The sequence below is a fragment of the Lactuca sativa genome, chromosome 4 (assembly GCF_002870075.4).
Source record: "Lactuca sativa cultivar Salinas chromosome 4, Lsat_Salinas_v11, whole genome shotgun sequence".
Lineage (NCBI taxonomy): Eukaryota > Viridiplantae > Streptophyta > Magnoliopsida > Asterales > Asteraceae > Lactuca > Lactuca sativa.
In genome coordinates this window covers 286690712-286706326 of record NC_056626.2, presented here as the reverse complement: position 1 = coordinate 286706326, position 15615 = coordinate 286690712, and the positions used below count along the sequence as shown (strand labels likewise).

At 32.3% G+C, this 15615-nt stretch overlaps 1 protein-coding gene across 1 annotated transcript; it reads left to right on the top strand.

Moving 5' to 3' along the window:
* Window positions 1-3396: 3396 nt before the first annotated feature.
* Window positions 3397-7052, top strand: LOC111898938 (probable polyamine oxidase 4). The gene is made up of 10 exons (XM_023894819.3): window positions 3397-3887; window positions 4579-4694; window positions 4779-4867; window positions 5058-5171; window positions 5305-5392; window positions 5479-5564; window positions 5660-5762; window positions 5871-5968; window positions 6098-6527; window positions 6600-7052. Exons 1-10 carry the CDS (start codon window positions 3863-3865, stop codon window positions 6912-6914), a joined length of 1464 nt encoding a protein of 487 aa, XP_023750587.1. The 5' UTR covers window positions 3397-3862; the 3' UTR covers window positions 6915-7052.
* Window positions 7053-15615: the final 8563 nt, after the last annotated feature.

Here is a 15615-nt window from a genome sequence, read left to right as displayed (position 1 = left end):
CATACCATCGTCGATCAAGGCTACCCAAATAGACACTGCCCACATGTCCTCCTTGAGTCACTTCTCTTATCCTCCTTGAGTCTCTGCACCCAACGAACGCTCCCCTTCCACCATGTTTTCTGGCAAGACGACTACTTTATAACGGAGATGCTCGAACGGGAGAGATTCTTATCGCAAATATGATGCCAAATACGGTTTTGCCTCCGTCAAACCGTCCACCTCATTTAATATTTTACAAGAATATATACTCAATTTTGTTTTTAGGGTTCAGGAGACCCACTCTCTCTTAGTATCATCTATCCTTTGCATTGTCCTCAACCCTAAACATATACAATGGTAAGTGATCATTAAATTTGGCGGCATTCATTGCAATCGGAAAAACAAAATTTGCAAATCGCAAATTACATTCACAAGTATCCGTTTTCAATTTGCTTTGAGATAAAATGTGATTTTGATTTTGATGATTTTGTTAGTTGTTTCAGTCAATATACTGTTTGATATGAACATATTTAACAATTTTTTATGTTCCATTGTATTTTTTTCCTAAAAATGTACGACAGGTCATGCTTTTGAATTGAATTACTGATTATGATGATTTCAATACTAATGGAATATCATTTTTGTTAACTCATGTCGATCAAAGCACACCTATCACCTATGTAAAAGAGTTGTTATGTATTGTCAGATTTATTTTAGTCTTCAAATCATTTTGTCATTTCATATGCTTTTATATGTCTGTTCAATGTAGGGTCTGGATTTAGGTTATTGTGTTCTAAATGTTATTCCTTCCTTTACATACTACCACTAAAATTCATGTAAGTTTATAGTATCACAACGAAATCATCAGTTGTTTTGTTAAACCTCATGATAAGAAAATGATGTTGTTTACTAGGTTTTCAACACCATATACCAAAGCAAGATCCTTAAGGTCATCATTGTCTGGTACTTGTCCTAAATGGTTGGTACATTAAACATGGCTCGAAAGAAAGTCTCATTAATCTTTGTGAAATAGTTGTTTTTGTGTTTTCCTCCTTCAAAAGGCAATTGGAGCTTAACATATATTAGATAAGTCCATGAACCTTATCATACCATACATTCTGTAGTTAGTAGTAGAAGATATGCCGCTTCAAAGAGAGATTATATATTAGTTGTAAGGGTGTCCATGGACACCCTTTGATTTCATAATACAAAGCTAATATAATGTTAATTTACATATGGAAGAAGCTCCGCTAACTAAACACATGAATTGGACGCATATTACCAATGACTAATTTTCTTATGAATAAATTGTCTCACACCTTAATTAAGGGTGAACTTGATTTCCAAAAAAAACCTCAACAAGTGATTTTCCATAAAATATCTAATTTCGATGATCATAACTTAACAATCCATATAGAAATACAATAATTAAAGTCACAAACACATGCCTAACATGGAAAAGAACATACTCAAAGGCAAATTATATCAACGAGCATCTTTAAATTATATTTATTTTAGATGATATTTTTTAATTTGATTATTGGTATTAAAATTATACTTGTTTTAGATGTTTTTAAACTTACATTTGATATTTGGTATTAAAATTATAATTGCTTTGGATATTACTGACAACCCGACTCGGCGTCCAAACTTTATCTATTATGTTATTTTGTATCTCCGATTAAATTGGACATATGTAATTTTGAATCCTAGATTCTTCATTACTGGCCTCTAACATTTGATGAACAGATGTGCATCAAATACCATCATAAATTTGAGTTTCTAAGAAAATTGTGAATATGATTAGGAAATAAGGATTCCCTTGTATCTATTTAAGGATCTAAGCTGAATGATATTATATCAGTTCAATTTTACATTATTTCATCAGAAACGATGACTAATAAATAGGTTTGAAGTATGAGTGTTTTCAGATGCAATCCAAGAAAAAGAACCATGCATGGTTGCTTTTATTTTAGAAACAAGTTTGTTCCAAGTAACATAAGACTGTATAGACAATGATGTACATTATTTTTCATATTTCATAGGTCAACTAGACTGGATCTTGTTACCTAAGTAATGACTTTGAGGAAAAATTCCTCTTAGATAACAAGCAAAGCTGTCATTAACACCCCGTTCCCGAGTTCAACTTAACGAGAGAAAGGAAAGGAAATAAGAGAAGAAAATAAAAGAAATTGATGTTCCAAAGTTTCATTGAAGGAGGGAAGTGGAAGGGGGGGGGGGGGGAATGGGGGGATCACTTTCCCTCCTAACTTTCCTTCCGATTTGGGAGGATTTGAAAACCGGAAAACAGCCCAAACTGACATCAGAAGCCAAGAAACCGATCATATTGGGTTCTGAAAATCAGAAACCGACCATTTATGGGTTGGTTGGGTGTGGGTCCAAAACCGACCCCTATTGTTGCTAATCTATTAAATTTATAGTGAAATAATTATGAATTAAATTTGGCTATATCTTGTAGGTTTTGTTATTGTATATGGAAGTGGTTGCGCTTATAATGCGCTTTATTAGTTACAAAAGATATTTAAACAAGAAAACTTTAATTAGTGAAAAAACAACCATTTTAAAGTTTTTTTTTTATCATGGGTCATCGCTCTATAAACAATTGCTATTGTTAAAATATGAATAATTTATTTGAAAGTCATTGTACACGTTAAAATCAAGCTTTTAGAAAATTATAACCACTCAACTGTCTTTGATTTTTCAAAAATTAATCATATTACAATGTCAAAAGTTAGAATAAGATGTCATATAGTTATGATAGGCCACTTACAAACTTGAACATTAATATTCTAATTTTTTTTCCTAATAATGTAAGAAATCATAAAAGGACAATTGATTAAAACTAAATAAATATATAAATATATTTTTAAAGGTAATTATGGAAATTGATTTCAAAAGTTCAGTAGCGTTTTGTTAAACGATACATGGAGTAGCTTTTAGATTTGGAGCGTTTTGTTTAAACTAAAATCTAAATGTTCGCATTGCCAAACGAAATTTTTTGTTTAAACTAGAGCGTTTTGTCAAAAGCTAAAAGTTAGAAGCTCCCAAACACTTCCAAAAGCTCCGTATCAAACACGCTTATAATCTCTAAACTTTTAAGGTTAGACTGGCTTGTTTTATGTGATATAAAAAGCATCTACATTGAGAATTTTTACAAAAAACTTATTAGATTAAAAAAAAATCTATTATGAACACTAGTGAATATTTGTTATGTATTTGATTTGTTGATACGAGATAAATCATTAAAAAGATCTTGTATTGTGTAATGTGTAGTGTATATCTAAATTGGGAGTTAGCATAATGTACGGGATACGTTTGGTAATTTACCTAAGTGTGGCATCTAAAACGAAAATATCTCCAAACGTGACGTGTATATTTTGTTAGCCTCTTGTTCGGTCATTCGGTGGAAGGTTGGTTTGGGTTCTTCTTCTTCTTCAATTTTCCTTGATATATATCTTCACCGCTTCTGTTTCTAGGGTGGCATTTTCAGAGAGAAAAGTTGTAGAGAGCGAGAGAAAAACACCTCTCGCATTGCATTGCTTTGCTTGATTGATCCATCGATCTATGCTATCGGCGAAATTTAGCCGTTGCCGGTTTGATTTCCTCCGTCCGACTTAGATTATGAGCTGGTTTGACAAACTCCGGGGTTCTAATTGTAGCCGCTTTATTGCCGGCCTTTTGATTTTCATTCTCTATCATTCGTTTCAATTAGTCTCTAATTTCCCTAATCCTATACACCCTTCAATTTCGATTTAAGCTTACATCCCTTCTCTTGTTTTGATTCGTCTCCTTCCATAATTCGTCGGAACCGCGCTTTAGTGTTTCTTTCTCGATCTTTGTTTTTTTCTTGATTTAGTCCTCGATGGAGTTCAAAGATTCGATTTCTGGTAAATCTTATGCCCTCATTTTACGATTACTGGTTTTATTTGCGTATATTAATTACATGGATGTATGTAGTCATATGAAAAATTGATCGTTTACTAAAAGAATTTTTAATACTTGATGATATTATTCTTTGATCCATGTGCTGAATGACCGTAATCATTGCAGAATGTGTAGATGTAGTATTATTTTATTCGTATGCCATCGAGATTTTAATCGTTAAATTGATTTTTTTCGTTAATGTTTAATTTTAATGTTGTTCGCTTACTCTGATGGGAGTTTAGTACAATGTAGAATGGCTGCTTAATAATTCTAATTATGATTACTAAGAATGATAGGAAATTTCATACTTTAAAACATGTTTGATGCATTACTTCTTCAGCTATGATTTTAAAAACACTTTTAGTCACTACTTTAGAGAACACTATATATTTCTGCAAGAAAGGCAATTTCACATGAAAGATTCGTAGAAAACGTTTAAAAAGCAACATATTATTCTCTTTATATTCCCCATGATGTGATTATAGATGAAAGTTGAAACTTAAAAGTATGTATGCTTTTATGCCAATCTTGAATACGAACACTACAAGGTTTAAAATTTCAAAGTCAATTGCAATATCTTTTTCTTTAAAGCTTAGATGAAGGTTAAAAAGTACTTACGCTTTTATGCTAATCTCTATTTCATCTTCTTTGTAGGCGCTTTTGCATCATGTATTGAGAGACAGCAGACTTCCAAACCTTCTGTTATCGTGATAGGAAGTGGTATTTCAGGGATAGCTGCTGCTCATGTGCTTAATAATGCTGATTTTGAGGTGAAACTCTTATGAAATGCCAAAATTTTCATATTTGGCTTTCATTTTACTTTTCATTCTATTAATGAAAATGTTATCAAACAGGTTGTGTTATTGGAATCACGTGACAGAATTGGTGGTCGCATTCACACTGATTACTCATTTGGTTGTCCAGTTGACATGGGAGCATCATGGCAAGTTTCTAATGTCCCTTTCTTTACCTAATTCCATGCTTTTCAATTAAACATATTTTCTAATAGGAAGAAATGGAAATATAATTCATTCTATTATGAAAAAAAATAATGAAAGTAGGTTGCTATAAGGAAAGAACATTTGTCATTTAATGTATGCAGAGTGTGAGGTTTGATGTGAATTATTTTTCAGGTTACATGGTGTCTGCAATGAAAATCCTTTGGCCCCACTGATACGTCATTTAGGGCTTGCATTATATCGGACAAGTGGTGACAACTCAGTGCTCTATGACCATGATTTGGAGAGGTAATTTCTGCCTTTTTAGTTTACTTATTTTCAATTTTTTTAGTGAAGGTTGTATAAACAATCTGTAAAAAGGGTTTCATTTAATTAAAATCATCTTAAATCAGATAGTAATCTGATGATTTTGTTTGTCCAGTTACATGCTTTTTGACAGGGAAGGTCATCAAGTTCCTCAACAGATTGTCATTGAAGTTGGAGAAGCATTCAAGAAAATTCTCAAGGAGGTAATAATAATAATACTTTGTTTTGAAAAATCTTGCTTTTGTAGTTTTGTTATTATGATGTTACTGAAAGATGACTTCTTTGATAGACTGAAAAAGTCAGGGATGAGAATCAACATGATCTTTCGGTTCTCCAGGCTATATCAGTAGTATTGGAAAGACATCCAGAATTAAGGTATTTATAATAAATGCAAGAAATAGCAATCTACTTCCATTTATATGTTTATTTCATTTTTTTTTTAATTCTCAATTTAAATCAACTTGTTGCAGACAAGAGGGACTTGCTTATGAAGTGTTGCAGTGGTACATCTGTAGAATGGAAGCTTGGTTTGCTGCAGATTTAGACATGATTTCTCTAAAGAACTGGGATGAGGTGAGTTGTTGAAAGTATAAAAAAAAAAGTAGACATTTTTAAAAAAAAAAAATCCAGTTTTTTATTATATTATTACATGGACTAAATGCAATAATCTTTGATATGCAGGAACATGTCCTCACTGGTGGGCATGGGCTTATGGTGGAAGGTTATTATCCCGTGCTCAAGGCCCTATCAAAAGATATTGATATCCGTTTAAATCACAGGTTTATTCATGTTCCCAAACTATCTTATCTAATAATCCACTAATATTATAAAAACATTCCTTTTTTTGTTTTTTTTCCAACAACTATGATTTCATGATTCTATATCATAAGTTTGTTTGATTTGATTAGGGTGACAAGGATATGGAACGGGCCCACAGACGTGATGGTGACAGTTGACGGTGGAAGAACATTTGTTGCAGATGCGGTGATTGTAACAGTTCCTATAGGAGTATTAAAGGCAAACTTAATTGAATTTGAGCCAAAGTTACCAGATTGGAAGGTTTCTGCTATATCAGATCTTGGAATGGGGAATGAGAATAAGATCGCCTTACGTTTTGATCATGTGTTTTGGCCAAATGTTGAGTTATTGGGTACAGTTGCCCCGACATCGTATTCCTGTGGGTATTTTCTTAATCTACACAAAGCAACCGGCAACCCTGTTCTTGTTTATATGGCTGCTGGGAGATTCGCTTACGATCTTGAGAAGCTTTCAGAGGAAGATGCTGCCAAGTTTGCAATGGTGCAGCTTAAGAAAATGTTTCCGGAAGCAACCGAGCCTGTAAGTCGCTCTCTTTTTTTTTTTTTTTTTTTTTTTTAAATAATAATAATTAAAATCGAGAAATTGATACAGGTTCAATATCTGGTATCGCGTTGGGGAACGGACCCAAATTCATTGGGATGCTACTCGTATGACGTGGTGGGGAAGCCGACAGATATATACGAAAGGCTTCGTGCTCCGTTGGGCAATCTGTTTTTTGGAGGTGAAGCGGTTAGCATGGAAAACCAGGGATCTGTTCATGGGGCTTACTCATCTGGAGTCACGGCTGCTGAGAAATGCAGAAAGCTTGTTATGGAGAGACGTGGTTTCTTGGAGAAGTTCCAAATTGCGTCTTTTAGCACTGCCATTCTTGAAGCCGCGTTTCCCCTACAAATATCAAGGATGTGAGAACCGGAAAACACTCTTGAATCTTTGATGTTGAAAACCGTTTATTTTATGTTATGTTATGTTTCATCTTTTTGTATGACTTGGAACGTTTAGGACTTCTTTTTAAATAAATTTGGGTCGAATAGGAGTTTCAACTAAGCCTTTAATTGTTTTTGAAAGATTTATGTTTTCTTATGTCTTTAAAATTTACATGACTTCAGTTATAATTTTAGATTACAATAATCAGATTATAAATCAAGTAAAACTGAATTGTTGTGGCAAGAGTTTGAACAACGCTTTTTGTAAAATTCACGAAGATCGGGTGTGTGTGCTGCTTTCTGTTTGTGCCCCACACATAAAAATAGACACGTGTTGTAACATTGTATTTGGAAAACACCATTAACTATAACAATACATAATTTACAGTAGAATTTTGAATAAGTATAAATAAAAATGCATGTTGGTTTGTGGAAATGAATATTTAAAAGAAACTTTATATATTTTCTGAGCCTACATGAAAATGAATATGTAAAAAACTAGAAAACAAATTTGAAAAAACATTTTAAAAAAAACACTTCTGTAAAATTGAATTTGCAAAAACAGTTGTAAAAAAGATGTAAAAGAAGTTGAAATTTGATCAAAACAATATAAGTTTTAGGAAAGATATAAGAAAAAAAAGGAAGTACTTTAAAAAAAAGTTGGAATCAAATTTGAAAAATAAAATAAAAAACGCTAAAGTTGGTCTTGATCTTTGATCTTATTACTCTGAAGATCCCTAAAATGGAAAAGATGGAGTGATTTAAAGCAACCTGTCAATGATTTACATGTATTTTGTGTTTTAATAATTGTGTGTCACACTTTTGTATTTTTGGTTTATGGATATCTTAGATCAAGTCTTTTGGTTGTTTTTGGAATTACAGTTTTGTTGTTATTAAGTTTTTAGACGATGTTCATCTTATTTAAGACAATTTCAAAGTTTTATTAAATAATTAATATTATTGTTTCATGTTATCATATATGTATCTTCTACTTTCATTTGTGAATTTATTTTTTGTACACTTTAATTTTAAATGATGCACTAGTCGAATTCCTATAAACTGTCTTTAAATCTATAATTCAATATACATTGTTTATTTATTATTAGTTAAGTTATTTTTTAAATCTAATTGCGGATTTTACATTTCATCATACAAGACATAAATGATTCATCGTTGCGACAAGATACTTTTATCATCTCACAAAGAAATTGACACATATCTGGGTCAAATTCTTTGTTGCGTATTTTATCATGTCTTGAATATTTGTAAGTTTATAAATTTTTTCTCCATAACCAATATTTTTTATTACATATCAAGTTTCATATTATTTTATTTATCATATACTAAATTTTAATTTTATTTAAATAAATATATATGTTTTGCATATGATAACAGAATAAATCATTACAAAATCTATTCCAAAACTATTTTTGTAAATTGCATTAATTCCTTCCATAATTGTTGACATAAATTAATTCATACATAATATCAACCCTTATACTTAGTAATTTCCGTGTGTGTGTGTGTGTGTGTGTATATATATATATATATATATATATATATATATATATATATATATATATATATATATATATCAACAATATCATTATATATGTATGATATAACCAAGGACAGACACTACAACAAACATATAGAAATGAGTGACGTTTAATCTGCTTGGAGAAAGAAAAACCTAAAACTCCTATCAGTTATGTTTTACCTCATACCTCTTCTCCAAATCTCAACGAAATGCCTACATCACCATTAAACCGATTGTTTGTACCATAAAATTGCAATCATATTTCTCCTTACGTCTTACAGACTCAAACAATATGATTCCGAACAATGGAACCATCAAATCAATCCGCAGCCACACCACTGTCCGACATCACAAACGGTGAAATTCATATTTTATTATTATCATTATATTTTTAATACATAGATGTCTATAATATTTAATTTGTATAAGTTGTTTTTTCCTTTAATATCGTACTAAATGTTTCATATACTATTTTGTTAAGTTTCTGCATCTTCTTCATAAGTGATCTAAAAACACCATCACATTCAACAATACAAAGAATTTCCTACAAATGTACATTTCATATATGTTATGCATTTTTTATTTCATTTTCATTTTTTGTATTTGCTTATATATTGTACTTTTCATATTTTATCTATATATTTCCCTACCTTTGTGATATGAATTTTCATTTTCAGAAAATAATTGTTTCATATCCCCTAATTGTCAAGTTACTCGAAAATTTACAGAATTACCTTCAGAATCCTCGTCTCATAACATGATACACCCGAATGTGCAACCTACATTTATTTCATCAATGACTCCACTTTCACAAATTACCAGTAAAGGTAAACTATTAATCATTACTTTTATATTATATTTACCTCCACAACTTAAATCATATAACCATAATTTTCATTTCCCAAAATATTAACTGTTAAAGTAACCAGTGAACAGTTGTAAATCTACCATACAAGTTGCCAATTTCAAATCAACATATAAATCAAAACGCTACAACTTTCAATGTTGTTAACACGTATCAAAACTCTGGTCATACTTTTCCTATTCTTTCATTACTAATTATTACATATGTTTCTTTATTTGATCATAAATTTATGTACATTATATTTAATTTTATATCTTTTTCTCAGCTTTCAAAATTCCTTTACAAACATTACCAATACAAGTGTCTAGGTTATCTGATTCTTCTGCTGTTTCCAACAACCGGGCTACAATTCAAAACAACACAATTCATTCCACAAGAGGGAAACGAAAAAAGTTTAATACAAAATATATTCCATTTTTTGACGAATGAAGATTTTGTTGAACCTTTGTCACACCCCCGGACCAGACGGCGGAAACGTTTCGAGGCTGGTGACTTTATTGTGCAGTATCATAACAATTGAATATAAATGAAACATAGCAAATCCAAACATCATACATTGAGATAACAAACTTACATTGTTTACATATTGTATTTGTTCTTCAAACTACACAAAAGAGACATAAGTAAATAAAGTCCAAACTACAGCAAAAAAATCCTGAATTCGCGTCCCTTTAACCTGTTTACTGATTTCCTGAGAATACAAGTCGTTTGAAAAGCGTAAACATAAAATATGTTGGTGAGTTCATAAGCATTTTCGTATAAAACTTTGTGATAGTTTAGAATTCCAGAAAATTCCAGTGTTTTCTTATCAAAACAGTTGTAAGTCTTGTTTTTTATCTAGTGTATTTGCATGTGTGTACTTTAGTTTATCGTCTTTCGAAATTGTGAAATCGTTGACTCTAGAAAATCCTATATTTTCTTGTATAAAATAATCGTGAGTTCTGTTTCCAATTGAGTATAGTTACATGTGTGTGTTTTAGTCTATCGTTTTCGAAATCGTATAAAATCGTTTACTCCAGAAAATCCTATATTTTCTTGTATAAAATTATCGTAAGTTCTGTTTCCAATTGAGTATAGTTACATGTGTGTGTTTTAGTCTATCGTTTTCGAAATCATATAAAATCGTTTACTCCAAAAAATCATATATTTTATGATATACAAAATGGTGATCTTAAAACCCTAAGACTGGTGAGGTGTGAGAAATCAACAGGCGATTGTGGACATTCCACACAACGCGAGTGGACGATCAACACAACGAATATGGACAATCACTACCATGCATAGGAGCGGTCAACACAATATGCCAGTTTATTTGTAAGGTTTTCCCTACATAAATTTCTAAATAGCAATATCATATTCTAGTGAGACGTTATAACCATACTAATATGACGGAGGTCTGTCTTGGCGTTTCTCAGGCGCCCAAATTGATAAAAAGACATTTGTCACCCTAGACTGGCTGGTCTAGCTGTAGCGAACAACGAAGGTGCGGGGTGTCAACCCCGTATAGATTTATACACAAATTCCCGCTCTCCCTCCAAGAGACTCTGGTCATAACTCCGACAGGACTTTAAACGTACACTAATATATACATATTTAGGTACTTTTGAGACTCGTCTGACTAGAATACCAATAGGTTTTTGAGCAATCGATGAAATCCGTTATTTAATAAATAACAATATTTGTGCTAGTTGACTAGGTCTATCGTTTTCGTTAATTGAGGATAATCCACTTGGAATCGTAATTATCAAAAATGATCCAAAATTATCGGTAGTGGCAAAAATGACCCTTTTTTTTATAATTATCAAATAAGACTCATATTTGTCAAAAGGTGTCATAAGTGGTTCCAAAACTAGGTGAATTGTCAAAAATGGCCTATTTCTTTTAAAATGCTCATTTTAGACTTATATTTATGAAAATATTCAAAAAGGCCCTTGTTTATCCAAAAAATTTATTTTTGGTCCTTAAAAATTGAGATGTTCATTGATTCTTCAATTTTATTCCATTTTCCAAAATGGTCCTTATATATATATATATATATATATATATATATATATATATATATATATATATATATATATATATATATATATATATATATGGCCGAAAATGGTCCCCAAAATATCATTAATACTCCAATTTAACCATTTCCAAAATATTATGTTTAACAATTTGTTTAAACAATTTTTGGAGTAAAACCTTATGATTCTTGATACAACAATTTATGATATATATTTCATAACCATATTAGTTTTTGTTTCTAACTTCTACTTTGTGATATATAGTTCAAAACCTTGAGACTTGCTAAAAATCTCGAGTTCTTGAACCAATATATATAGGGTTCATAACTTTAAGCACATAAATCATATCATACATGCATAATAAGCAATTATACTAAAATTTCACAAGACCCTTGACTTGTATCATCCCCCAAAACCATGAAAACATCAAAAAGAGGGTTATGAAGCTCACCTTGGTTTGATTTGGTGGGTGATTTGGAGAGGTGATGAGAAGTTCAAGTCCTAACACTTGAAGAGCTTGAATGAACCTCTTGAGGATTTTGCTAGCCTAGAACTATTAACACATAATTATATGTGAGTATAAGATTTGCAACCACTAAATGTATGAAGCATTTGAATATGAATAAATTACTTACAAGAATTTGGAAGGAATTATGAAGGAAATGGCTTTTGGAGCAAAATCTTGAGTTCTTGGGAGAGTTCACGGATGTTCACAGTGAGTGAAATGAGTTTGTGAAATAGAGAATGGGGTTTACGCCCCTTTCATATGGAATAGGGAAATTGATGGGATGTTTACTTGGAATACTGCTGGGTAATATTGATTTCTAGGAGTTAATTCATGAGTTACTGATTCGCATTGGGAACTAGTCACTTACAACTAATAAAAACCGTAAACGCATTTGAGTTGAGAGGAGTTTATGGTCTAAATGGACCCTAAACTAAGGTTCACGGCCAAGATGCCTCCTAGGGAGGTGTTCATGGTCAAAATTTGGAGTCTTTATGGTGTTTACGCCCTAGATGCTTCCTAGGGAAGTGTTCATGGTCAAAATTTGGAATCCTTATGTAGTTTACGCCCAAGACATTACCTAGGGGCGTGTTCATGGCCTAACCTTGATATTTTAGAGGGTTTACACCCAAATAGGGCCTAGGAATGTGTTTATGGTCTAACTTAGTCTAATAAAGGTGTTTATGGTCTAGTAGGGTCCACTAAGGGAGTTTATGGTCAAGTAAGGTCCAATAAAGATGGTTTACGGCCAAGAGTGGCCCAAGGGAAGGTGTTCACGGTTTTGGGTGATTTTACAAGGGTGTTTTCATGTTTTTAGCTAGTATGCACTCAAAGGTGGTCGCCTTAGTGGGATATCATGCTAAAACTTCCATACAAGGTGTCTAATGGGTGTTTTCTTGTTAACTAGTTAAGGGTGCTTTCAACCAAGGTTCCACAAACTTATTGCCCGTATTTATATCCATATAGGTTGACTTAAGTCATTATTCTTATTGCCTTCCATGTTCTAGGGTGGTGGGGAGACTAAGCTTAATACTACTAGACAATCTTTTGATTCAAGCTTCTTATTCTAATTCATTTGCCTAGTTTTCCTTGATAAACTTGTTTACTTTCAAGAGATTACCTTATATGTGACTTCTAAGGTTTTCCTTGTGATAGAGTCATAATTTAGACATTGTTTTGATCCAAATGTTTTGGGTTGTCACAACCTTGAAGTGGTAATATTGTTCAAGTTGAACGTTCATGTAGTAATATCTATTTTAATACATGTGGTTATAAATTTTTCTAAATATTAATTATGTTGAAAACTCTTGTAATAAGTACATGGCAGTTGGTACCAACATTAACTCTAAAGAAAAGAAAAAAGAGGCAGACCAATTTCTACAAAAAAGAATACACAAATATATATATGCCTTCTACTTTAAATGCTCAAAATGATGTCTTTGGCAACAATCATAGTAAATTTATCAAAATTAGCAAAGGCATTATATCCATACAAAAAATTATTTTATCATTAAAAATAAAATATGTCTTTACCCTATTGCATTTCATCCATACAACAAATCTAATTCGGTGAGGTTTTTTTTTTTTTTTTTTTATAGATTATTTAGATTCTGGTGATGCTGTATATATTTGCTAAGTATGTAAAGCTAAGGTGTGACATGGAGAAGCAATTCAAGGAAATAAAAATTTAATGAAAACCTATTATTCCATTTGTTGTTACAATGGAAAAGTTGAACTACCCAGTCTGATTCCCCCACCTCAGTTGTTGCTTGATTTATATAGCGGTGTTTCTGAAAAAAAGTCAAAACTTTATACAAAATGTATGTCGATACAATATGATGTTTGCATTCACATCTATGGATGGAAAGATTGATCAACTTAGGAGGCGATCCTTATATCTATTGAATGCATGACCATAATTATCATGTTGGAGACAACTTACTACCCGAGGAGGTCGAATTACCAATATTTTGCCTATTGTACATATATGATATAGATCATGAAGTTGACAATAGATTCAACACATACGAGTATGTGAACCCCTTATTATGTTAAACTGCATAACATAGTTACATATTTTTTTTATTTTATTGCATAAATTTCAAATCGATGATTTTGTTTTTCTCTTATTGTAGGTCTAAAAAGAAAACATCCACATATAATAACTCCATGGAAAATCCATTTGCTCTTGAGTTCTGGACAATTCACGAGTTCATGGGCTTATTGGTTTTCATCAATCCATTGGTCAAACAATTTAGAATGGCACGTGATCAATTTGGGTCAAATCCAACATAACGTATTAGGCTTAAATTGATTAGGACAAGAGAAAAGGATGGTAGGCAGTATAATCTTCCTACAACAGATGAGGTAGTTGCCCTTATTATAGGCAACATTGATGGCTCTGATTCAAGAGATATTATATTGGAAACATAGAGTCGGCAGATCTAACGTATTAATGAGTTGCATCCTCAGTATCATGCACTTCGGTATCCTTTATTGTTCCCTCATGTTGAGGATGGATTTCGAGTATATATACTACATCATGGTGTTGAAGATCCAAAATCAAATGGATGAATAAGGCTGAACATGCGAGAGTTTTTTGCTTACCGTATACAATAAAGAACTAATGGAATATCATTGATATTACGTTCCAAAAAACTCTTCCAACAGTTTTTGGTTGATTCGTATACAATGGTTGAAAATGAACGTCTTAATTACATTTGGTTTAACCAGAAGACTTTTATGTGTGGCACCTTATGGCAACTTGGTTGAGACCACTGAAGACGGCATTGAAGATGCTTCTATGATGGGAAACCGTATTATTATACCATCCACTTTGTAACACCCCAAAATTTAAGACCAAAAATTTTATTTTAAATGATTAAATAAAACCATAGTTATTAAAATCTACTCATTAAAATGTAAATCATAGTATCTCAAACATCATATCAAAACACATGTCAATATATCAGAGTAAAACATCCCAGGATAAACATAATGGTGTGTGCACTGCAGTCATCCTGAGCTCTTCCCTTTGCTACCGGAAGTACCTGAAACCAAAATTGAAAACTATAAGCATGAAGCTTAGCGAGTCTTCCCAAACTACCATATACTATATACATAATCATATAATCACATAATAACATAACATGGGCCCCGCCCGACATCAAACAATGTCCGACATCAGGCCTTGCCCGACATCGAATAGAGTCCGACATCGGGCCCCGCCTGGCATCGAGCAAAGCTCGGTATGCATATAAACATATAAACAAATACACACAAATAATCACATAACATAAATATATAGATGTTCCTCGGGCCCCGCCTGATATCAGATCGAAATCTGGAAGCATACTAACATTCCTCGGGCATTGCCCGACATCGGACCGAAATCCAGAAACATACAATACAGACACATGCAAGAATCACGAAGACATCAAGCATACAAACAATGCCCGACATTAGACCGAAATCCGGAAAGCATATAAACATTCATCAGGCACTGCCCGAAAATGGACCTTAGTTCAGAACATACTAACATACATAAATGGGCCGACATTGGTGCCTTCGACCCATTCCTATAGGAGGAAACTCACGTCGCAAAGCTGAATGCATAATCTCACGGTAAGGAATCTCTAATGGCTGCCCCGATGACTCCGCGAGCTATCATTACCAAATAACACTTAGTCAAAATCCAATAATCCTTCTTAGGGTAAAATGACCATTTTACCCCTGATCTAAACTGGTCCATGACCT

Coding starts and splice junctions, on each gene's coding strand:
- LOC111898938 (XM_023894819.3), top strand. CDS start 3,863: ATGGAGTTCAAAGATTCGATTTCTG. Junction 3,888..4,578: donor GTTCAAAGATTCGATTTCTG/GTAAATCTTATG, acceptor TCTTCTTTGTAG/GCGCTTTTGCATCATGTATT. Junction 4,868..5,057: donor GTTGACATGGGAGCATCATG/GCAAGTTTCTAA, acceptor ATTATTTTTCAG/GTTACATGGTGTCTGCAATG.